The sequence below is a fragment of the Aedes aegypti genome, chromosome 2 (genome assembly GCF_002204515.2).
Source record: "Aedes aegypti strain LVP_AGWG chromosome 2, AaegL5.0 Primary Assembly, whole genome shotgun sequence".
In the NCBI taxonomy this organism is placed as follows: Eukaryota; Metazoa; Arthropoda; class Insecta; order Diptera; family Culicidae; genus Aedes; species Aedes aegypti.
The window spans coordinates 120,904,621-120,930,831 of record NC_035108.1 but is presented as its reverse complement, the minus strand read 5'-3'; the positions used below and the strand labels follow the sequence as shown (position 1 = coordinate 120,930,831).

Here is a 26,211-nt window from a genome sequence, read left to right as displayed (position 1 = left end):
CGTAGATTCAACGCAATAGCAAAGAATTGGTACACATCAAGTATGTATGTAAGTTTGGGCCACTCACTTGGGGCGTGCCAGGATTTTTTTTTAGGAGGGAACCATATGGTTTGTGCTTCTGATAGCTCCTACTCGACACTGTTTAAAAACGGAAAAAGATATGATCCGGTAAATACCCTGTGTGAAATAACTTATCCTTTAACTATGCCTGCATTACGAAAACCGAAAGATTCAAAGAATATAGCCTTTTATCTTCAAGCCAAGCCTTCATTGAATAAATTAAGTCGGTGTTTATCAACAAGCTTATAGGATGAATTTGTTTTCTAGTTTGATGTTTAAATTAATGAAAAAGACAAAAAAAAATATTTTGTCTGAAAAAATCTCTTTCACGACTTTTGTACTAAAACATTTGTCCTGAAATTCTTTTAATTCTCAATTCGGTCAATGTCTGGTCATTTTGCCGAAGCATCAATACAGGCAAGAAGCATGTTCTTACAGCAACATTGAGGTTATTTCATGAAGCTTAAGCAGTCACATGCCTAGTTTGGAGTTTCATACATGTTTGTCTCTTGGTTCACCTGAAGAAACCTTATAATCCGGGCATTGACTGCTCATCTGGAAGCAGTATCAATACAAATAAAAAGCATATTATTACAACAACGTTGAGGTTATTTTATGAAGTTTGAGCAGTCGCATGTTTAGTTTGGAACTTCATCCATGGTTGTCTCCTGGTTCACCGGAAGTGACCCCACAACCCAGCATTGGTGATAAGGTAAAATTGGAGATCTCCCAGTACCGGACAGCACCCAATACCAGACAAAGTCGAAAAGTTGAGAATTCATGGTCCAATCAAGATGGTGTTTTAGTAGAAAAGGAAACTATTATGGAGACTTATGTTTGCGTAGAATAACACATCCTTGAAATATGCATGCCTTTTAAAAAAGTAGAAAAGTTTCAAAATCTTAAAAAAATTGACTATCCCTAGTAATTTTTAGGTCCTCTTTCAAAATTGGCGATACAAATGATAAGTAACTTTTTTTTGAAAAGAACCGTGATTCGTTCACTTATTTTCGAGAGTCGACTCTTTTGAATGATTCGTGCGTGAGTCGCCCATCTCTAGTTCCAATAAAATGTGTTCACCGAAATGGAAATTATGTGGACGCATGGTAGCTCACGTTTTTACAAAAGGAATCTATTAGCTAATTAGCTAATTAGCTTGAGTCCCATAAGCTATGGTTGCTTTTTCTACGCGGTTTTTTTTCCTATATGATTTTTATCTCATATTTTTTTAGAAGTTCTGCCAGTAAATCTACTGATAGTCATATGTCAGAAAATTGTCTTGGAGCCTGTTCAAAACCTTGGAGGCAAACGTTTTATCCGAAAAACATAATGAATCTTTAAACGGCTCACATATTTGAAGTCTGAAAAGTTTCTTTATATAATCAAATATCTTAACAGCGTGTCAACTGTATTCAAAAAGAACACATGCATCGTAAAGATAAAGAAGCTCGATTTTTTTTCTTTGTTTCTGTTCGGGATGAACCACTGCGACCAGTGCTGGAAAAGTTCGCATCACGAAGCAGCTCAAGAGTGTATACCAACGCATAACAAACATCACAGACTCGGGATCTGGCTAGGTGTGAGTAAGCCCGCACCCGTCTGCTCGGGAGAACATGCCAAAAGAAGTAGCAACAAGCTCGCGAGTAACCGAGCAAGGTGTGATTTATTATGGTTTTGACAGACAAATTAATTGTATAACCATCATATCGACAGTAAACTACTAGTTTGTAGTCAAAAGCCCTTGAAAACCATAAATCTCGGAGGGTAAGCAGCTTTTTTCCCAAAAGCACAATATGACTCTGAGCAGCTCCGAACACGTTCGCGAATCACTTTTAGCTTCAGTTACTCGGGAGTCGACAGATGCGAGTAAGCCAGCGCTCTGACGCTCGGGAGCGTTTGGTATTGTTTTTGTTCCAGTTCAGATGAAGCGTTCGCCACTTTCCATCACTGACTGCGACCAGTTTTCTTTGATCTTTTATGGTATACCCGTGTCCTTTGTTTAGTGCTTGTCGTTCTACTCCATTACTATTGAGAAATAATGAAGTAGTCGTTTTTTATACAAATATCATTCTTTACCATTTTGCATAGAGCCTCTTTAGAAAAAGATACCGCTATTTATACCTTTTGGAGCAAACAGTTTGTCACCATTAAACTCTCAAAAGCGCGCCCCTTAATCAGGTTCGGCCACTAAGCTGGTTGAATGATACTGATTTTGACCATGCATCGGTACTCTAGTATCAAATTATGGCTTCTACTTAGGGGCGATCCATTAATTACGTAAGGGTTTATGGGGGGAGGGGGGGTCTGAGATATCTTACTTGCCATACAATTTATTTTTCATTTTCATACAAAAAATCTTACCATGGGGGGAGGGGCACGGTGTGTTTCGTAGAACAACTTTATTACAAAAAAATAGGTAAGTCTGAAATTTCGCCACAATAAAGCTTAGGTCTCTTGCGTTCATTTGCTACAAAAACCAAAAAAATCGGTCGGGGGGTCTGGAGTATTTTTTTTTTGTTTGATTTCGAGAGACTGGCACATATGTTTGTATTTGCGTATCTATGTGTTTATGTGCGTTAGGGCCATTCAAAATTTAAAAATGTTTGAGAATACAATCTCCCCTATGTTTCTTACCATCTTTACTATAAAAATAGTGTTCTGTAAAATTTTCAGCTTTCTAGGTGGTGATTTAAAGGTAGATAATGTAGGTTTATATGGAAATTAAAATGAAGAATTTTTGAGATTTGTTCCAAACACGCTTTTACTGTAATTTTTGAGATTTGTTCCAAACACGCTTTTACTGTAATGTAATTACAAACTTATTATCCCATTGTAAAAACTCACGTTCAACGCAATGTGCGTCGGTACAAAAACACATAGGGAGCCGGATCATATTCTTGGTACTTTTGATTCAATTCGGCAGTGGGGTTTTCTACATCATTCTAAATCTACTGAGCTCATGTTTGACCGCAATATGCATCGCGTTGGAGTGCTTCTCATTGCAAAGTTTCAGACAATTCGGCCGAGGAAAACCCTCATGCCAAAGTAAATCTTGGAAGTGCCCAAATAGCTCTGCACCCTATCCATCAATACTTCACACAAAACAAAAAAAAATGTTCTAGACCCCCCGACCGATTTTTTTGATTTTGGTCGCAAATGAAAGAGCAAAGTCTAATTGTTTTTAGTTCGAAATTTTAGACTTACCTATTTTTTTGTAATAAAGTTCCTCCACAAAGACACCGTGAGGGGGGTTGAAAAACCCCGAAAATTGTCTTACGTAATTAATGGACAGCCCCTTATAAGGTTCAAAGTCGTTTTTTAAAACTGTGAACAGGTTTCATCGCATGAGACATTTAGATTCCTTGAAACAAAAGGCTTATTTTAGAAGTTAAGAGGTCTGCTACTCCACTGTTCCGGAATCGTTTCCCTCCTAGATATCGAAAGATAAACTCTTGAACTTGGAAAGAAATTGTCTCATGCGTTGAAACCAACCTCAGATGCTGATTGAGCCATTTTTCCACTTCTACCTCCTCATCATCTAGGACAAATAGGTGGGTCTTAGTGGCTTGTTACTCTCTTATACTTTTCCGACCGTAACTTATAAGTATTCACAAGAACAGATACAGCAAGAGTACAATTTGGTAGATCTTACCCCGTAACGCACCTCGAAAAGGTGATCTACCCGCGTTACGGGTAACTCATGCTCGATACAAACGTAACTCACAAAAAAATACCATTGAGTACATTCAAGCCAAATGTAACAAATATATTAAATATCAGTATCCACTAATCAACAGAAATATCAAAACTTTGTCTTAAGAACAAGGTTTTGATCTTCAAACAAATTTGGTGATCTGTATTAATATGGACTAGCAGTTGTAGAAGAAAGCTCTGCAGATTCGAAATAAAATTTTGAAAATAATTCTGAAGCTTCCACCCTGGTATAGTACTAATAAGTTACATAGAATATCCAATTTTGAATAAAATTATTAATAATTTTGGACAAAAAAGTTTAAAATATAGTGTTAAAAGTTATTGTGACGGCTTCATTCTCAAGGGAAGTAAAGCCGTTGGTCTCGAGATGAACTAACCCAGGGTAAAAAATCTCGTTAATAATGATAAAAAACTAAAGACAGGTATTACCATCTGACATCTCTGAGGCAGCATCCACAAACTACGTAACGCTCTAGGGGAAGGGGGGAGTAGGCTCAAGCGTTACGGCTCATAATTTTTTTTTGAAATTTTTCATACAAAAAGCGTTACGGAGGGGGGGGGGGTAGTTGATCAAAAACCAAATTTAGCGTTACGTAATAAATGGACGCTGTCTGATGTCGTACTCTGCTCCTGGGTCGCAGCTCATGGATTGAGAAATGCTGAATAAAACTTGTTCGAACCCTCGTCCAGATTTCAAACCCACTTACCACCAGTGACCGTTTCCAGGGTGAAAGCATTAAAGCGCCAATGGCCGACCCGGTCCAGGATGCACTGCACCTGGCCGTGCAAGATGTCGTCAAGAATAGCTGGATCCAGCGCGAGGCTTCGCGTGTGCAACTTCTTTCTGCGCCGTTTATGCATCGTAAGGAATCGACCGGTACAGGCATGTCGCCGCCGGGGGTTCTCCGAGTGTTCATCGGATATCAGTGCCTCGAACAGGGGCCGATCCTGGTCGGACATCCGCCGGGCTGCCGTTGTCGTTGGCTGGTAGGGCACTGTCGTTACCGTGGCCGTTGTTGTCGTCGTCGTTAGTGCAATCGTGGGTATCGTGTTGGATGTTGTAGCTGCAATGAGATGGAACCAGACCAATAAGGAAAAGTTAGATGATTTATTTTAACAGCATAGTCGAGCTTACGAGTACGTAATTTGATTTTCTAAATTGGATCGGAAAGTATAATCAACGAAAACTTTCGTTACACAGCGCACAGAGGCGCGCTTTTACACAGAGGTTAGGCAATTTTTTAAAAGTGTCTTAAATAAATTGGAAAAACTAATTTGCCAACATTATTTGATGCTCCAAGTATAATGTTCATGGCAATAAACAAAAATAATAAAATATTTTCAATGGTTAGCTAGCGAAATATGAATGAAAAATGGTTCTCCTGTCAGAGCAAAACTATTGTCCATTTGAAAGTATGGATTATTTGCTGTCTTGTAGCGAGTGACTTATTTTTCGGAACCACTGCACAGTAAACGGACAGGGTCTTTAAAGATTCAAGATTCTATAGTTTTGCACAACTAGCGTAAAACTAAACATTATATATATATTTTGCAAATGGATTAAAGTGATAAATTTTTGGTTTTTATATTTTAAAACTTAAAAATTTCACTTGAAAAAACTTTGGTTTGAAAATTTTTAAAATGATGATTATTTTCCTCCTAAACAAAATTTTTGAGAAATCATGACATAAAAGTATAAAAATCTATAAAAAATATGAACATGCAATTTAACGAACTTAAATTTTGAACGATTCGTCCAGCTATGCGCTACTGTGTAGCGACGGTATTAATCCAAATTAACGACGACCGGAAAGCCATCCGGAACAAATCCCGGCAAAATCAAGAGCTACATAAATTCGCCGCTTTGGAAGCAGGTCCCGGTCTAATCCCCCGGCCAAGAAGCAGTAAATAATTTTACACAATCACACCGAAAATTAAAGGTCAACCTAATCCAGTTTAGCTCGACAAAGCGGGAAAAGTTGAGCTTTTCATCCTGAGGGAACCAAAAAGGAAGGATGGGAGTTTTCGGAACAGCAACCACCCATCATCCTTCGCGCTGCCGAGCCAAAAGCTCGCTAAAACAGCCACCCCTCTAATCCCCGGGAAATGTATTCTGCGCTGGACTGGCCGGGGTCGAATGGGGGAAAGTCGTTTATCGTTGGCTTGTTTGACAATATTGTTCCAAGGCGAATGGCGATGGAGCGTGAGTGAACAGAAGTTCACTTTTTGCCTTCCATGTGCTTTTATTCGGTTTGATAGGTACGCAGAGATCTACAATAACCGCGGGCACGGACGGAAAGCGCCTGCCGATGATTCTTATCGTCCATTTTGCCATCGGGACTGTTTGTCTTCCTGGTGGCGACAACGCTATCGGAGCTAATAAATCTCGGCGGGATTTTTGTGCGACTTTTTCCGTACACGATGGATGACCCTATTTTAGGGGAATAAGGACGTTTTACTTACGCTTGTTAACGCTGAAGTTATCAGGACATCAATTATTTGGTTGTATGGTTGTAAGGGCGAGGTAATAATTGCCTGATTGGCGGGTGTTCAGTATAAAATGAGAATTATTTCAATGCCTTTCTGAAAGAGCGTTTATTTTCTTTCTTCAAGAGAATTGATCTCTGGAATCAGTTCAGCGCTCACCGGCTGACGAACGAAAACGGCTTACGATTAATCGATTTTGACGCCTCCAAGAATATGGCCATTCGTAGCACAGCCTTCTATACCGATACACCTTAAGATCACAACAGCAGACAGAATCACAAATCGTCCACGTTCTGATTGATTCTCCGACATTATCTACGTCAGGGCCTATCGTGGCGCTAACATCGACTCTGACCACTTTCTGATGATGGTTAAACTGCGCCCAAAATTCTCCGTCTTTACCGACGGCCGCCATAGAATTACCTAGAGCAGCATAAGCAACCGGATGTCGCAACTGCATACGCGCAGTAACGCGAGGTTGCACTTCCGGAAGAGGGTGAGCTAGATGAAGCCCCTCTTGAGGACTGCTGGAGAACAGTGAAAGCAGCCATCAACGATGCAGCTGGGGATTTTTTTTATTTCCGTACAAAGTGGGCCGAAGGGTCTCAGATTTTCATGAAACTTTTTCCACAGGCAGGGCTCATCAATATATGAATAAAAAAAATTGAGAAAAATTCAGGGTCGCTTATTTTCCCGGAAAACTCAGTTGGAATTTTTTTTTGTTTTCCTCTGACACTAATTACTTTGAAAAATCATAACTCAAGAACGAAACATCGTAGAGACAAAGTTTTTTTTTATGAAAATGAAAGCAAATTTTCTCAGAAATGAAAAAAAAATATTAACTGGAAAAAGTTTTCCACAAAATTTTCCACCGTTGAGAAAATTCGTAAAGAAAACCCGGAACAACTTTGAAAATTTTCCACGAGTTGGAGCATAGTTTTTCCGGCTTTTTAACATCCTTGCTGACGGCTGACAGTAACATTAGCCGTGAAATACGGAAGCGCATCATCAGTGGAAGTCGGGCCTACTATGGCCTCCACAAGAAGCTGCGGTCAAAAAAGATTCACGCCCGCACCAAATGTACCATGTACAAAACGCTCATAAGGCCGGTAGTCCTCTACGGGCATGAAACATGGACGGTGCTCGAGGAGGACCTGCAAGCACTTGGAGTCTTCGAACGTCGGGTGCTTAGGACGATCTTCGGCGGTGTGCAGGAAAACGGCGTGTGGCTGCAAAGGATGAATTACGAGCTCGCCCAACTCTACGGCGAACCCAGTATCCAGAAGGTGGCCAAAGCTGGAAGGATACAGCAACCCTGCAAATATGGTGTTCACGTCGGATCCGGTTGGTACTAGAGCGCAGCGAGATAGATGGGCGGATCAAGTGCGTATCGATTTGGCGAGCGTGGGGCAGAACCGAGGATGGAGAGATGCGGCCACGAGCCAAGTATTGTGGCGTGAAATTGTTGATTCAGTGTGTCGCATCAAGACTAATTGTAGCCAGCAGTCACCTATACTCTACGAAAACCGGTACTCAAGAAGCCTAGAATGTATATTCTCACCAGAACTCATTCTCGCATTCTCGCATTCTCGTATACAGATCGTCAGGCAAGAATTAATAAAGATACGACAGTACAAATCGATCTCTCGCGCGTATCAGAGCTATCCAACTCTATCGGTCCGAGTCCAAAAAGCGTAGAATAACAAATTTCAGTATCTTAGAATAATAAATTTTTGATAGTTGTCCGAAAAGTGGTCGTTTGAATAAACAGTTTTTATGTAATACGCCGCGAGTGATTGCCCACGAAATCCGAGAAATTTCCGCTGAAATCGTGACATAATTTGGTCCTTCGAGCCGGATTTCGGGGACATTCAAAACGAATAGTGACCAGTGTTAACCAACAATAGCAGTTGTGTGAAGAAACCCTTCAGGATACAGTTCAGCGAACCTGGGCTTAGATCGTTGACCTCAGTGGTGTGGTGTGATATCGTGTTGGATGCTGCATTGTTCCTGATCTCTGCTCATCATGGTGAAGGCTTAGGAGATATCCACAACGGTGACTGGATGGATAGGATGATAGCTGCTTGGAAACAAACCGGGAAGTACTAGATGTGCATGTTAATGATTGATGGTGGACTCTTTGCATGCGAGTCACTGGTGCGTAGTTTATATGATTGCATGGAAGTGTTTGAATATCTTTATGCAAATTGTGGGTGTAGGTGAGCCTCTGTGTCTACCATCTCTCTGGTTGGTCTTTCAATCTGCTGCTTTCCTGGTTTTTGGTGTTCTGCTCAGTTGGATCCTCTCGCTGCTGACGTTGGTTGTTGCCCTTTCCCTTGTCACTGTCAACATCGCGGGTTCACTGGGACGTCGAGTGGAATTCGCGTTTCGGGTGCATAGTGGAAGTGAATTACAGCGAGTGATATTTCGTGATCAATGAACAGAATAACGTTGAACTATCAGTGAAAATGGTAAACGAATTACGTGACTTATTTAAACAAGAACGAAACAGTTTAAAAACTTTCGAAGCAGTTAAATGTTTTCTCGATAAATTTGACTCTAGTGTACATAGTGCAGAAGTCGAGATTCGCTTGGAACGCCTGCAGGCCGCTTTCAGTGATTTCCACAGTGTTCGAAGAAAAATTGAGCTGCTTACGGAAGATGTAGAAGAAGAAAGTGATACTGACCAGAAAACGACTTGTGAGATGATTGAGGATCGAATCAAGAAAAAGGAAGCAGAGAACGAGAAGATCATCCTAGATGTGGAAAACAAATATTGCCGTTTGAAAGCTGCTTTGATGAGTCGTTTAACGATACAACCCTCTGTTCAGCAACAACCTGTGATGCAAGGAAGCTCGATTGGTTTATCACGTGCCAAACTTCCAGAAATCCGTCTGCCAACCTTTAGTGGTCATCTTAAGAACTGGGTGACCTTTCGTGACACCTTTCGGAGTTTGATCCATAACAATTCACAGCTAACCGAAATGGACAAATTCACGTATTTGCGGTCATCGCTTAGTGGAGAAGCTCTTCAGGAGATAAATTCCGTTGAAATGTCAGACGTTAATTACGTGGTTGCTTGGGAGATGTTGGAGAAACGATATGAAAACAAGAAATTGATAGTTAAAGCCCATCTCGATGCCTTGTTTTCGATAGAGCCTATGCGGAGAGAATGATACGAGTTGCTTAGTCGTCTAATCAGCGACTTCGATAAACACCTTCTCATGCTAGACAAGGTAGGAGAAGATACCGACAACTGGATCACAATGCTTGTTCACATGGTGTGTACTCGCTTAGATTCGACAACGCTCCGTAACTGGGAAACGCACCATAACTCAAAGGAAGTGCCCAGGTATGAAGACCTCATGGCTTTCCTGAGAGATCATTGCTCCGTGTTACAGTCCGTAGCTCCAGCTAAAAGTACAGTCGTTCCTGAGAAGAAGGCCAAGTTCTCGATTAGCAACTCTGTTGTTCAACCGTCGTTTAAATGTCCTTCCTGCGGAGAAGGCTTTCATTCCGCTTTCCGCTGTTTGAAGTTCCTGAAACTGAAGGTTGCTGAGCGCAGTGAAGCAGTAAGAAGAAGCCGACTTTGCCTGAATTGCTTATCTCCAGGACATCAGGCGAGAGCATGCACCAGAGGAGAGTGCCATCATTGCAAGCTGAAGCATCATTCCCTACTGCACCCGGAACAAGAACAAGTGAGTGAAGTGAGGAACAGATTCTCCGTCCCACAAGGGCAACCTAAACCTCCGACAATCAATCAGCAGCAACTACAGACACATCTGCCAAACCAGAACCAACCGACACAAGCTCACACTACACAGCAACCCACACGCACACTTTCCGCATCACACTCGCAATCCAGCGCACAACCATCCACCTCAAGTCAATCATGCACCAACCAAAACACCGTAGCCCTTCCGACAAGCATACAGCTTTCTACGCAAGATATTTTACTATCAACTGCTCTTCTGCGGTAAACGCGCAGCTATGCAGCATGACCATGCTGAGGGTCGTGGGTTTGAATCCCGCTGGTCGAGGATCTTTTCGTAAAGGAAATTTTCTCGATTCCCAGGGCATAGAGTAGCTTCGTACCTGCCACATGATATACAAATGCAAAAATGGTCAATCGGCAAAGAAAGCTCTCAGTTAATAACTGTGGAAGTGCTCATAAGAACACTAATCTGAGAAACAGGCTCCAGCAAACTGAAGCTACAGAGCTCAGCTGAACATATGTCGGTTCATGGTATCGGTGGTTCAGTAGTCGAAGCACGAAAGTCCGTGAAGGCTACAGTTCTCCCTCGAAGTCCGGATTTATCGCCATTCCACGAGGAAATAACTTTCTATGTGCTACCTGAGTTGACTGCAACTTTGACAGTACAGAAAATCAACGTGGTCAACTGGAAGCTTCCAAACAACATTGCTTTTCAAGACCCACAATTCCACGAGCCAGGTTGTATAGACTTGATCATTGGAGCCGAACATTATCTGGATCTGCTCATTGACGGTCGAGAAAAAATAATGGACGGGGGGCCTACACTGCAGAATACTGTTTTTGGCTGGATAGTATCCGGTCGCGTAATTAGACATCTGTTGCCGGTGCAACAAACATCAGCATTTTCCTGTACTCTTGCAAACCTGCAGGAACAGTTAACGAAGTTCTGGGAACTCGAAAATTGACACACGCAATGCACTCAGTCTGTAGAGGAGACCGCTTGTGAAGCATTTTTTGGTCAAACTACAGTTCGAAATGATCGGGGAAGGTTCGTTGTCACGCTTCCCAAGCGAGACTACATCATCAGTCAGCTCGGAGAGTCAAATAGCATAGCAACTAGAAGGTTTCATCGATTGGAGAGGAGATTTCAGCAGAATCAAGAACTGAAGACAGCGTATGCAGGTTTCATCCAAGAATATGAACAACTTGGTCACATGGTGCAAGTATCAGCGTCAGCATCAAATGACAACGATGCCTCTCCTGCGTATTACCTTCCTCACCACGCCGTGTTCAAGTTATACAGTACTGCAACCAAGCTACGCGTTGTATTTGACGCATCGTGTAAAACCAGTACCGGAGTTTCCCTCAATGATGCTCTCATGGTCGGCCCGGTGATCCAAGAGGACCTAATTTCGATTGCTCTTCGATCCCGTTTGTTCTGCGTGGCGATTGTTGCAGACATTGAAAAAATGTATCGGATGATACTAGTACAGCCATAAGATCAGCATCTACAGCGAATTCTTTATCGGGATTCTCCTGATGAACCTTTGAAGACGTATGAACTGACAACCGTCACATATGGAACGGCGTCCGCTCCTAATCTGGCAACGAAATGCCTTCAACGGCTAGCAGATGATGAAGCTTCCAACTATCCACATGCAGCTAAGGTGTTACGCGAGGACTTCTATGTCGACGACATGTTGACAGGAGCGAACAACGTCGAGGAAGCGAAACTGCTTGCAACAGAAATGGTGGAACTGACAGCATCCGCAGCATTCAACCTGCGAAAATGGAACTCCAACTCCAAGGAATTGTTGGCGCATTTGCCACATGAATTGTTAAATAGTCGGGCCTTGTTAGAGCTGGACTCATCATCCTCTCCAGTGAAGACCCTAGGCTTGCAGTGGGAGCCACAATCAGACTGTATTCGATACGATTCTCCACAGCAGAACAATGACACTGTTCTCACTAAACGTATTGTTCTCGCTGAAGTAGCTCGGTTGTTTGACCCTCTTGGATTGGTCACGGTGGTCGTCATAGCAAAAATATTTCTCCAAGAGCTGTGGAAGCACAACTGCGCTTGGGACGACCATTTACCCGAAGCAATGTAACTGTTCTGGCATGAATACAGATTGAATTTGACAGCATTGTCCTCTCTTTCGATTCCACGCTGGATAGGTTTCAAGACTGAAGCAGTATCAGTGGAGTTGCATGGTTTTTGTGACGCTTCGGATAAGGCCTACGGTGCATGTATTTACACTCGTTGTACCCTGATGGATGCTTCAGTGGAGGTACGTCTACTCATTGCCAAATCACGTGTTGCGCCGCTAGAAGACCTTAAGCGTAACAAAAAAAGACTATCCACTCCGCGTTTGGAATTGTCATCAGCACTGCTACTTTGCCATCTGTACGAAAAGGTGAAATCCAGTATTCGCATTCCTCATGACCCCAGCTTCTGGACAGACTCTACCATCGTAGTGCATCTTCTTTGCCCTCGAGATGGCAGATTTTCGTTGCTAACCGTGTGTCCGAGATTCAACACATCACCAAAGGATTTGCCTGGAATCACGTAGCTGGAGCTGAAAACCCGGCGGACATAATCTCACGTGGTATGAACCCATCCCAATTACAATACCAAAAGGTTTAGTTTGAAGGCCCAGCATGGCTGCGTCGAGACCGCAGCACTTGGCCGGTGGCAAGTCCCGAAGAAAACTTCGATCAATCGCTACTGGAAGAGCGAAGTGCGGTGGCAATTCCAGCACAATCCAAGCCGAACAATGAGCTATTTGGCCTCAATTCGTCTTTATTCGTACTGGTGAGAAGAGTTGCATGGATTCGTCGCTTTATTCATAACTGTCGACGCCCAGATGAGATAAGAAACGGCAACATCAATCACATTGAGCACCAAGAAGCTTTACTGTTACTAGTACGTCTGTCCCAAAATGAATCGTTTCCAGAAGAGATTTCTGCCCTCCAACGCGGAAATCAAGTAAAACAGTCATCTCCCATTCACCAACTCTGGCCAATACTCGTCGACGGCGTACTGTGTGTTGGCGGTAGGCTATCTCAAGCACCTGTATCATCAACTCGCAAGCATCCTGCGATTCTCTATTACCGTCATCCTTTGAGTTAACTGATCGTCGCAGACTACCATCTGAAGTTGTTCCACGCAGGCCAGCAATTACTAACCAGTAGCGTAAGGGAGAAACATTGACCCACTTAAATCCGTAGACTAGCGAACACAGTTATCCACGAATGTGTATCCTGCTTCCGTAACAAGCCCAAGGTGTTAGAGCAGCTCATGGCAAATCTACCGTCGGAACGTGTATCACCTGCACCGCCATTCCTGAAGGTGGGTGTGGATTACTGCGGCCCATTCTTCGTTGCCAATGCTAATCGACGGGCAGCCCCACGGAAATACTTCCTTGCTGTCTTCGTTTGTCTGGTGACAAAAGTTGTGCACCTTGAGTTGGTTGGAGACCTGACCAGCGCAGCTTTTCTTGCGGTTTGTCACCCGTCGCGGACGGCCAATCCTAGTCATGTGCGACAACGCTCTCAACTTTGTCGGTGCAAGGCGTGAGCTTAGCGAGCTCCATCGATTGTTCCGTAATCAACAATTGCAGCAGTCAGTTACAAACGGCGCAGAAGAAGACGAAATTGAATTTCGTTTCATTCCAGCAAGGTCACCCAACTTTGGTGGCCTCTGGGAGGCTGCAGTAAAGTCTTTCAAAGGACATTTCAAACGCACCATCGGCACCAAGATTCTACCACATGACGAGATGCAAACGGCAATCGTACAAGTGGAAGCAATCCTAAATTCCCGTCCGTTGACACCCAATGGACTTTGAGGCTTTGACTCCGGGTCATTTCCTTATCCAAAGACCTCTAACCGCTATTCCGGAACCAGACCTAAGCTATCTTCCCCAAAACCGTTTGTCACTGTGGCAAAACGCACAAGATTTTGTGCAACAGATTTGGAAAAAATGGTCCAAACAATATTTGTCCGATCTCCAAAACCGAACAAAGTGGACGCGTCGGAGCAACAATATCTCTGTCGGTACTATGGTCATTGTAAGGGAAGATAATCTACCACCGTTAAAATGGAAGTTGGGACGAGTAGTAGATGTCCATGCGGGTACGGATGGAAACATCCACGTAGTGACGGTAAAAACTCAGGATGGTCTGTTCCGTAGAGCAATCTCTAAGATTTGTGTCCTTCCCATCCGGGACAATCAACTCAGTGCTTCGGCGTGTACTGTTTTCCATCTTGGATCCACGAGCCGTCTCAACCAGTGTCCAGTTAATTCAAATTGAAGTCCAGTTGTCAAGCATGCGTTTTGTCCGTTCAGTTCAGCATTACTTCAGTATCGTCCTGTGAGGTCCGGCACATCCGTGTCGGCAAGTTCAAATGTCCTGTACAGTCAGTTAGTCTGAATGCAATTTACTGTTGCAATATCATTTGTCATCGTAGTCGAAGAAGTCGCCTCATGCGGGCAACAATCCAAGGCAGGGATCGATGGTACCATCCCTCTCAACGTAGCAACTCAGATCACCAGTAGGTTTGGCCAACTCATATCGGTGATTGCCACAACGTTGAAGTCAGTGCTGCCGCACAAGCACTTTTTTCCATACTACGAGCAATCATTCCATCATCGAGAGCATCATCATCGGCGCCGGGGGCGCTAGCGGAGGCCTCCGCGCCAGGCAAGTTAATTTTAGTTTGGGTTATATTGATCATCGTAGTAAACCTCGTAGAAGACGATTCCTCCTAACGAAGATCCACCAAACAATACGGTCCAAGATGTACAATAAAGTCCCAACCAAGATCACCGTAAGCACGGTCCGTGGAGAACGTTGTGGCACTGCTTCGATCGGACGGATTGAGCATGTACACCTCGACGTTCATCAATCAAGTCGCAGCTACCAACCGAAGACAACCAGTTTAAGGGTCAATCGATGGAAAGAGGAGAGATCTTCAAATCCAGCCACGAATTAACAGTGCTTTGAATATTCAGTATTAGAACGTAAGCGGTTAACAGAAGACCAGGTTCAATGAAGAATTATTGAAATGGGTATTTCAAGGCGGCCGGTATGTCGCATCAAGACTAGTTGTAGCCAGCAGTCACCTATACTCCACGAAAACCGGTACTCAAGAAGCCTAGAATATATATTCTCACCAGAACTCATTCTCGCATTCTCGCATTCTCGTATACAGATCGTCAGGCAAGAATTAATAAAGATACGACAGTACAAATCGATCTCTCGCGCGTATCAGAGCTATCCAACTCTATCGGAACTCTATCGGTCCGAGTCCAAAAAGCGTAGAATAACAAATTTCAGTATCTTAGAATAATAAATTTTTGATAGTTGTCCGAAAAGTGGTCGTTTGAATAAACAGTTTCTATGTAATAAACAGTTTCTATGTAATATGCCCACGAAATCCGAGAAATTTCCGCTGAAACAGTGACACAGTGTTATCTGTCTAGATGTTAACTAAATAAATGAATGAGTAAGTCATTTTACAAGGTATGGAGTACTAACTATCTACATCTTCTTCTGTCTTCTGTCTAGCATACGTTCCAACTCGAGCAGAGCCTGCTTCCCATCAGTGTTTTTATGAGCACTTCCACAGTTATTAACTGAAAGATATTTTTGCCGATTGACCATTTTTGCATGTGTATATCGTTCGTCAGGTACAACATACTGTATGTACTGGAAGTCGAGAAAATTTATACGAAAAGATTTTCGTCCGGTGGAATTCGAAGCCACGACCCACAGTGGGCCAGTTTCAAAAATTCATGGCGAAAATGACGCATTCTCAATATTTGACAAATTTGATCGTGACAAGTGTTGTGGAACATGTTTCAGGGTTGCAGACCATGTTTTGATCATGGTCACAATTTTTTGGTTTTCAAAGAACAAAATTGCGGGTTTCCATACATTTTTCGGCTCTCAACTGTTTCACAAAACGAATGTTTAGGCAAACTTAGGTAGAAGCATTCTTCTCTAATCGATTTCTTAGACTTAAAAGAGTATTTGGGCAAGAAATCACCGCAGGGAGTGACTGGGAGCGATTTGTATGATATGAAAAAGCTGCCCTTTTATTATTTTACCTACCTACAATAATAGCTGTTAATTCAATGGGTTTAACGACAGACGAAAATAAATTCGCATCAGGGAAAGTTAAATCTAGGTAAAATGAGATACTGGCCAGAAAAACTTATGCTCAAAAAACTCCAAAAACTTGTTTGGAAATAGGGTTTTGCTAGCTTTTTTGAAAACTGGACCTTTGTGCGATCTTCAACATGCATTTTCTGAATAGTTGTGCATTTACCGCTACGGTTAGTTGGGCCCCTCTGTGTACATACAAATGCAAAAATTGCACATTTGACAAAAGAAACAGTCAGTATGTTTGAAGCTGATTCTCTCCAATTTGAAATATACTGCCCACGAAAGAAGAAAGAATACCCCTTTTACTGAACCGATGTATCCACTTTTTTTTTTTTTTTTAATTTCTTTATTAGTATCATTCCAAACATTACATTCATTTCTTATATCTAGGTGTTCTGTGTTATTAGACAACACTATCATCCTAATTTGGTAAAACAAATTTAAGATTTAATTAACATTTTGTTAACAACATATTACATTTCAGTTGCCGTAGCAGTTCAGTTTTTTTTTACAGGTGAGTTGATTTCACTTGCTTATAAGAGAAAAAAAAAAACGTTTTTAATATACTTAACCTAACTTAACCTAAACATATAACGCATTAATCGTGGCAATAGAAGATTGTAACGATTTTTGCCTGAAATTATTTATTATTTTATTTGACATTTGTTCCAATGTTTCAACATTGGATATTCTATGTAACTCATTGGTACTATACCAGGGAGGAAGTCTCAGAATCATTTTCAAAATTTTGTTTTGAATTCTCTGCAGAGCTTTCTTCCTGGTATTACAACAGCTAGTCCATATTGGTACAGCATACAACATGGCTGGCCTGAAAATTTGTTTGAATATCAAAAGTTTGTTCTTAAGACAAAGTTTTGATTTTCTATTTATAAGGGGATAGAGACATTTTACATATTTATTACATTTGGCTTGAATGCCCTCAATGTGATTTTTGAAAGTTAAATTCTTATCTAGCATGAGCCCTAGATACTTAACTTCATCTGACCAATTTATTGGAACCCCTCTCATCGTGACAACATGTCTACTTGAAGGTTTCAAATAAAGAGCTTTTGGTTTATGTGGGAATATTATTAGTTGAGTTTTGGAAGCATTAGGAGAAATCTTCCATTTTTGCAAGTATGAAGAAAAAATATCCAAACTTTTTTGCAATCGACTACAGATGACACGCAGGCTTCGTCCTTTGGCGGAGAGGCCTGTGTCATCCGCAAACAAAGATTTTTGACATCCCTGAGGTAACTCAGGTAAGTCAGATGTGAAAATATTGTATAATATTGGTCCCAAAATGCTGCCTTGAGGAACACCAGCTCTTACAGGAAGTCTTTCAGATCTGGAGTTTTGATAATTAACCTGAAGTGTACGATTTGACAGATAACTTTGAATTATTCTAACAATGTATGTTGGAAAATTAAAGTTTTTTAATTTTACAATCAAACCTTCATGCCAAACACTGTCGAATGCTTTTTCTATGTCTAGAAGAGCAAGACCAGTAGAATAGCCTTCAGATTTGTTGGAACGGATCAAATTTGTTACACGTAAAAGTTGATGAGTGGTCGAATGTCCATGGCGGAATCCGAACTGTTCACTGGCAAAAATTGAATTTTCGTTGATGTGGGCCATCATTCTGTTCAAAATAACCTTTTCAAAAAGTTTACTGATGGAGGAAAGCAAACTGATTGGACGATAGCTAGAAGCTTCTGCAGGATTTTTGTCTGGTTTTAAAATTGGAACAACCTTAGCATTTTTCCATTTGTCAGGAAAATATGCTAATTGAAAACATTTGTTAAATATATCAACTAAAAATGATAAGCTACTTTCTGGAAGTTTCTTGATGAGGATATAGAAAATTCCATCATCGCCAGGAGCTTTCATGTTTTTGAATTTTTTAATAATAGTTCTCACTTCTTCCAAATCAGTCTCCCAGGCATTTTCGAAAACGTTCTCTTGATTGAGAATATTTTCGAACTCCTGAGTAACTTCATTTTCAATTGGACTAGTAAGTCCTAAATTAAAATTGTGCGCACTTTCAAACTGCATAGCAAGTTTTTGAGCTTTTTCGCAATTAGTTAGTAATAATTTGTTTTCCTCTTTCAATGCCGGTATTGGCTTCTGAGGTTTTTTCAAGATTTTCGATAATTTCCAAAAGGGCTTAGAGCCAGAGTCCAATTGAGAAATTTTATTTTCAAAATTTTTGTTTCTTAATTGAGCAAAACGTTTCTTGATTTCTTTCTGCAAATCCTCCCATATAATTTTCATAGCAGGATCACGAGTGCGTTGAAATTGCCTTCTCCTCACGTTTTTAAGACGGATCAAGAGTTTAAGATCATCGTCTATAATCACGGATTCAAATTTTACTTCACATTTTGGAATTGCAATGCTCCGGGCTTCAACAATGGAATTTGTTAAAGTTTCAAGAGCATTGTCAATATCAAGTTTAGTTTCTAAAGAAATGTTAACATCAAGATTGGAGTCAACATACGTTTTATATATATTCCAGTCGGCTCGTAAATAATTGAAAGTGGAGCTGATAGGATTGAGAATCGCTTCTTGGGATATTTGAAATGTAACAGGGACATGATCAGAATCAAAATCAGCATGAGTAATCAGTTGGCTACAAAGATGACTAGAGTCGGTTAAGACCAAATCAATCGTAGATGGATTTCTAGAAGAGGAAAAACATGTGGGGCTATCAGGGTATTGAATTGAGAAATATCCTGAAGAGCACTCATCAAATAAAATTCTGCCGTTGGAATTACTTTGAGAATTATTCCATGACCGATGTTTGGCATTAAAGTCACCAATGACAAAAATTTTTGACTTATTGCGAGTCAATTTACGCAAGTCAGTTTGGAGCAAATTAACTTGCTGTCCAGAGCATTGAAAAGGCAAATAGGCAGCTATGAAAGTATATTTACCAAACTGTGTTTCAACAGAAACACCTAAAGTTTCAAAAACTTTAGTTTCAAATGATGAAAACAGTTGATGTTTTATACGCCTATGAATGATGATTGCAACTCCCCCACATGCCCCATCAAGTCTATCATTACGATAAACAAAAAAGTTAGGATCTCTTTTGAGTTTAGATCCAGGTTTTAAATACGTTTCGGTAATAACTGCTATATGCACGTTATTAACCGTAAGAAAGTTAAACAGCTCGTCCTCTTTACCATTCAGAGAACGAGCATTCCAATTTAAAATATTTAAATTATTATTTGGATCCATTAGAAAAACGTAATCCAATAACAATTTGATTTGTAAATTTTACACCTACTTGGACTGCTTCAGTCATAGTGGAGGCTTTGAACATTGCATCAATCATTAGATTCAATTGTTCAGTTAGAAAATTAAAATCAGAGGCAGACATGTCATGTGATTTCCCATTAGAATTTCCGGTAGACGAAGAAGCGGAGTTACCTGTGGCGGTAGGGTTTTTTCCATTTGATTTGAAACAAGTAGAATGGGTACCAATTCACTGTGTTTTATTTTCTCGATTTCATGCGCTTTTTGAATAGCGCCCGAACCGTTGATTTTAGCGATATGGTTTGTTCGGAGAAGTTTCTTGGTATATTAAAGCGCAACTTTTGACGAAAAAAGTTTTGTGGTCAATCCACCTAGCAGTGAGATAGAAAAACTATTTTTTCAAAACATTTAGATAGACATATGGTGTCTTCGGCAAAGTTGTAGTATTGTCAATTTGAAACAACTTTGTCGAAGACACAATTTTTATATCTTTTATACTTTTTGAGATATATGCCGTTGTATGTGAATGGCTCTTAAAAATCATATTTTTTATCATAACTTTTTTCCAATATTTTTAACATTTTTTGTATTTTCTACAAAGTTGTTTGTCATGAAAAAACCCGTGTTTTTGTTAAACATATCATCACCCTATCTTTTAAAATAACAAAGTTATTCATGAATTACTCTTTTTTCAAGGGGTAGTTGGGCCTCTCTAATTGGCTTCGGCGCAAAATGGCGCAGACAACTTTTACAAATCATGAAAGTACCATATCTCCCCTTTCGGCAGTTGATAAAAACTTTTGTCTATAAGCGTCTTTGCATGGGTTTTTACCATCAAACAAATAAGCCTGATTAAAACGAACTCGACTGATAATTCTTTTTCCTTAAGAGATAGAGAGGTGCGATGTTCAGCAAAAACACGCGTTTTGAGATATTTAACAACTTTGTAGAAGACATGAAAAATGTTAAAAATTTAAGTAAAAAGTTATGAACAAAAATGATTTTAAACGAGTTTTTTCATACAAATTTGTGTACTTTATGTTAAAAAAATCGTAACTCTTTTACAAGATTTTTAACATTTTTCATGTCTTCTACAAAGTTATTAAACATCTTAAAACGCGTGTTTTTGCTGAACATCACACCTCTCTATCTCTTAAGGAAAAAGAATTATCAGTCGAGTTCGTTTTAATCAGGCTTATTTGTTTGATGGTAAAAACCCATGCAAAGACGCTTATAGACAAAAGTTTTTATCAACTGCCGAAAGGGGAGATATGGTACTTTCATGATTTGTAAAAGTTGTCTGCGCCATTTTGCGCCGAAGCCAGTTATAGAGGCCCAACTACCCCTTGAAAAAAGAGTAATTCATGAATAACTTTGTTATTTCAAAAGATAGGGTGATGATATGTTCAGCAAAAACACGGGTTTTTTCATGACAAACAACTTTGTAGAAAACACAAAAAATGTTAAAAATCTTGGAAAAAAGTTATGATAAAAAATATGATTTTTAGGGGCCATTCACATACAACGGCATATATCTCAAAAAGTATAAGAGATAGAAAAATTGTGTCTTCGACAAAGTTGTTTCAAATTGACAATACTACAAATTTGCCGAAGACACCATATGTCTATCTAAATGTTTTGAAAAAATAGTTTTTCTATCTCACTGCTAGGTGGATTGATCACAAAACTTTTTTCGTCAAAAGTTGCGCTTTAATATACCAAGAAACTTCTCCGAACAAACTATATCGCTAAAATCAACGGTTTGGGCGCTATTCAAAAAGCGCATGAAATCGAGAAAATAAAACACAGTGCAATTGATCGAACAGGGGAGGAGGTAGAATTTCCTGCTACGATATCGGCAAAGGATTTACCGTGGGTAGATACATTCGAAATTGAAAGATTCGAACGGCTACCCGACGGATTAAAATTAGTTAGTGAATGAGCATGATTATGATCTTCCTGATGGGTATGATTCATGATCAAGCGATCGTTAACTGAAAAATGAGCATTGTTCGATACTCTACCAGGCAAATTCCGGAAACGACCGTTATTGTAACGGATATTATCTTTCATCTGCCTGGCACGAGCCTCAATGACCCTTTTGCGTGAAGGACAATTCCAAAAATTGGACTTATGGTTAGCCCCGCAATTACAGCATATGAATTTGGTGGTATCTTCCTTCACTGGACAGACGTCTTTGGCGTGAGAAGAACCTCCGCAAATCATGCATTTAGCATCCATGCGACAATTTTTTGTACCATGACCCCACTTTTGGCACCGACGGCACTGAGTGGGGTTCTGGTAATTTCCTCCAGGTTTCTGGAAATGTTCCCATGTCACACGGACATCAAACAAAAGTTTTGCTTTTTCTAAAGCTTTAATATTATTTAGTTCTTTTTTGTTAAAGTGATCTAAATAAAATTCTTGAGAAAGCCCTTTCCGAACAATGCCAGATTGGGTTCTCTTTTTCATAATGATTACTTGGACTGGGGAAAATCCAAGTAAATCATTTATTCCATTTTTGATCTCTTCAGGTGATTTATAGTCACTTGAGAGACCTTTCAAGACAACTTTGAACAAACGTTCAGTTTTGTCGTCATAAGTAAAAAAATTGTGCTTCTTCTCTTCAAGATGTTTGAGAAGAAGCTCACGATCTTTAAGAGTTTCCGGCAAAACGCGACAGTCTCCTTTCTTTGCGATTTGGAAGGAAACCTTGATTCCCCTAATGGAGTTCAAGATCTTTGCTTCCTCACTTGAATCAAAGAGCCTGGGCTAGAGGCTGCTTCGATTTGGTGTTCGGAAAATTTGTCTAGAGCATCGAACTGATTGCTCATTTCGATACAATTATTCATTTCACCCTTGGAAGAAAGTTCGCATTCCGGGGAAGCGTCCTTTCTTCCATTCTTGCCACGTGTAGTGACAGTTTTAAAACCCACTTTTTTGGAAGGAAGTAGTGAATTAAGAGATTCACCCTTCCTTTTGTTTGTTGTTGATACCATGTTTAATTAATAAACGAAAGAAGACGTGACCTTCGAAAGGTTTTTTCCCAAGACGGTGTCCAAGAAGGATTACCACCGCTAGCTTTCACCAACGGGTCCAACGAAAAATCGAAGGCACGGGTCCAAACAAGGATCGTAAAGGGATCAATAGTAGAAAAAATAGTACTGAAAAGTACTGTTTTGGTAGCACTGAAAAGTACCGTTTTTAATTTTAGCACTGAAAAGTACTGTTTTTGTAGCACTGAAAAGTACTGTTTTATTGCTTTAGGTAGTTTTTAAGAAAACTTCCAAGAGCAGAGAGAATTCGTGTACGCACAGCACGAAGGTACGATGCGCACTGACCGATGTATCCACTGATTCCCACTGCCGGTTGATAATCCTGCCAAAAAAAAAAGCTGGAGCAAGTGCGAATCGTCGAAGCGCAAACGAGCGATATTGAACCGATTTATTTGCCAGCTCAGCTGCCGCTCAAGGATAAACTGGGTTGAATTTGGCAGAATTATTGGGATGGCAGGGATTTGCGGATTTCCGGATGTTTGTTTGGGTTCACTCTCCATGGCCCAAATGGACGGCGACGACGACAACGTGTTCGTTCGTTCTTTGAGTTCAGAAGTGTGAAAGCTAGCTTAGTGAGTTTCGGCTCTTTATCTGTGGAGTGCGAGTTCCTTCCTGAATGGGTTGAGGTTTAAGACGATGCGTAATATGCGGTTGGGCATCAGTTGATTTCTAATTGAATGATTCCGTTTCCTTTTTAGGGATGAATTCTCGGAAAAACCGGATTGGGTTATGGAAATTCTAGTTGTTTATGTAAATGTAATGGACGTAAAGAACTCGTTGAGTGGTTGTTTCTGATTTTGGCCATCATGAAGTGCATTGATTCCTTCGCACCCATTGAAAGATCACTTAATCCCATACTGTGGTGGTAATGACTTACCAACAACAGCTTCCCGTGGTTCATCGAACATGGTAGCAAGAGCACTAAAAGCAAATACCAATCGTTAAATGCACAGCCGGGATTTCCCATTACAACATCCCAAAAGAGCCCGCCCAAAAGTGTTGCAGGATATGGCACACGGAAAACACGACTCATTGCTCCTGTGCACTACCGGTAATCCCATTGAGTACACTGTTGCTCTTTGTTCTCGTCCATCTTGCGCCAGACTTGCCATTAACCTTTGCGTGCCCAACGTCTGAGTTTGAGCATTTCCAAACATTCAATCAGCTATTAGAAATTCATTCATTCATTTCAAATCAGATCCTGCTGAAAAATTTCGGGTCGGATAATTACGACGAGTGCTGTAACGAGTTGTGTACAACTTTTTTGCGATTTCGTAGAAGACCACTTGAGAGTACCAGAAATCATATTAGAATGCATTTACCATTATTTTACAATTTACGAAAACAATTGTGTAGTAATTTATTACGTAACTAAAAAAAAGTTGCGTAATGAATCATTACAGCAATAGTTTCAGTTGTGTAATGGCTATTACCACACTGCATAATTCAGTGCAAGAAAGTAGGCCGTTTCATGACAGATTGGCGTGATGAAAAACATACTATTACGATGAGAAATTTCAAAAAATCTTTTTACTTTTATGAACTGGTCATTTTCTACGTTTTTTACATAATATACTATCCAGGTATACAATTATATGAAGTCTGTATCTTCTGTGGATATGATAATCCGTCCATTTGTGACCGATATGTTCCAGAAGCCCATAGAATTCCAAAATTCCACAATGCTTCTTCTTCTTTCTGGCGTTACGTCCCCACTGGGACAGAGCCTGCTTCTCAGCTTAGTGTTCTTATGAGCACTTCCACAGTTATTAACTGAGAGCTCACTGTGCCAATGACCATTTTTGCATGCGTATATCGTGTGGCAGGTACGATAATACTTTATGCCCTGGGAAGTCGAGAAAATTTCCAACCCGAAAAGATTCTCTACCGGTGGGATTCGAACCCACAACCCTCAGCTTGGTCTTGCTGAATAGCTGCGCGTTTACCGTCACGACTATCTGGGCCCCATCTGTAGAAACTATTTATACGACATATCAAACTCCATGATTCGTTGAAACAAAAATGGAAATGATTGTCTATTTGAGTGTTGAAAATGTTGTGTAAGCTTAACCTTTCAGTCGTCGCGCGAATGGCCGCCGTCAGTACCACCACGCTGATGCTGTGTACGATACGCGAGGTTTTTTCACCACTGTTGTACAGAATACAACAGCGCGACGACTGAAGTGTTAAGCGTGAACTACTGATCTCATTTAGGAAATCATACAGCCTTGTAAGCTTAGTTTTTTCTCATAAAACCGTTTATTCTCGAATATTGTGCTTATATCATGTGAAATTGCCCACATTTAGGCGTATTTAGCAGATTTACAAAGTTTAATGTTGCTTAAAATGATGAAATACACGAGTTATAAGAATTTTGACATCCTTTTCTAGATTCAGCAGACCAAAAATTTAGTAGATAGGGTTTTTTTAAATTTTAGATCCTGCTTTGTTATATGATGATCAATTTCGCTTCAGTATTCAATTTTCGCGAGCCAAAAATTTACAGCTAATTTAGGCACATTTTAAGCCCTTGGCTTACCAAAGCTTTTTTGGTTCAAGAAAGATACAAGATTTAAAAATTTAAGAGTTTCACATAAACATATTTTGGATAGTTTCTGAGCTAGCGTACAGTCCATATTCCATAAATTAGTTATAAACAAATTTTTTCCTTATATTAATGAACAACTTTCGAAAACATAGTTGCTAAGACAAAAATCCGTAAGCTTCGTTATCAAGAAACTATGACATACGGGCCACTACGTTAGTATTCTTAATCCGTTGGAATATCAATGCTCACCGGCTGATTCTCTCTAAAATTAAGTTACACAAAATCGAGCTCTTCTGGACCAACATACTTGTGTGTAGTTTGAGCACATCCTGAAAAATCGATCTTGTGTTGATTTCTGATTCATTTTCTCAAATTTCAAAACAATTTGTGAAAAACAAAAAGAAATCAGCAGGTGAATTCCGGCGCACATGTTCTTCGAAGAGAAGAAATTTTCTTCCATAATACACCAGCAAGAAAATTTTCTTTTCTTCGAAGAAAATACGCGCCGGAATTCGCCTACAGAAGAGCTTAGTTTTATACGAAACGAACTAAATTTTGTGTAACTTCGTTCGAATCTTTGTTGGGTACGTAAAGGTTAACATCGAGCGACACACCACCGGAGCCCTGGCTTTCTTTATTTCTAGGAAACGATTATGTGCTTCCTACGGCACAATTTGGACAAGGTACTTGATGCTCGGTGAAAGGCGCACTGCTGACGACGATGATGACGGCGGTGATGATGATGCTACTGATGGCTCTTGCTCGTCTCATGACATGATCCCTTAATGGAATCTCCGCTGTGCAGGCGCCATTGCACTGTACTTACACTAGTTTTGGAGCCCTAAAACTATGCTCCTCCACAAACGTCCCCGGCGCCTTTGCCCCCTCGCCCCCTGTGGTGATAATGGCGTAACACTTCTTGGCACTATTTCGGACAGCTCTTTCTGCCGAGATGAAGCTGATGCAGCCTACAAATCTCGTTTTGGTATGCAACTGGCATAGTGTCTGGGTCTGGCGACAGCACGTTCGTAACAACCGGACGGACACTGACTATTGAGGACGACAGAATGGCCAGAAATAATCACCAACCTCCGTTCCGAGACACGGTGGCCAGCGAACCGAACGCATGACGGGACCCATTTTAGGCGCGCCTTTGGACGACGAAACCGATTGGAATGGAAATGGCTTTTAATGGAGAAGAA

General features: G+C 40.6%; 1 protein-coding gene across 1 annotated transcript in view; it reads right to left on the bottom strand.

The window, feature by feature from the left end:
- Positions 1–26,211, bottom strand: part of LOC5578034 (dual 3',5'-cyclic-AMP and -GMP phosphodiesterase 11) — a 211,289-nt gene that overhangs the window by 41,689 nt on the left and 143,389 nt on the right. The window contains exon 2 of the mRNA XM_021842140.1: positions 4,482–4,838. Within this exon, the coding sequence (XP_021697832.1) occupies positions 4,482–4,734 (253 nt within the window). The 5' untranslated portion in view covers positions 4,735–4,838. The remainder of the gene's footprint in view (positions 1–4,481; positions 4,839–26,211) is intronic.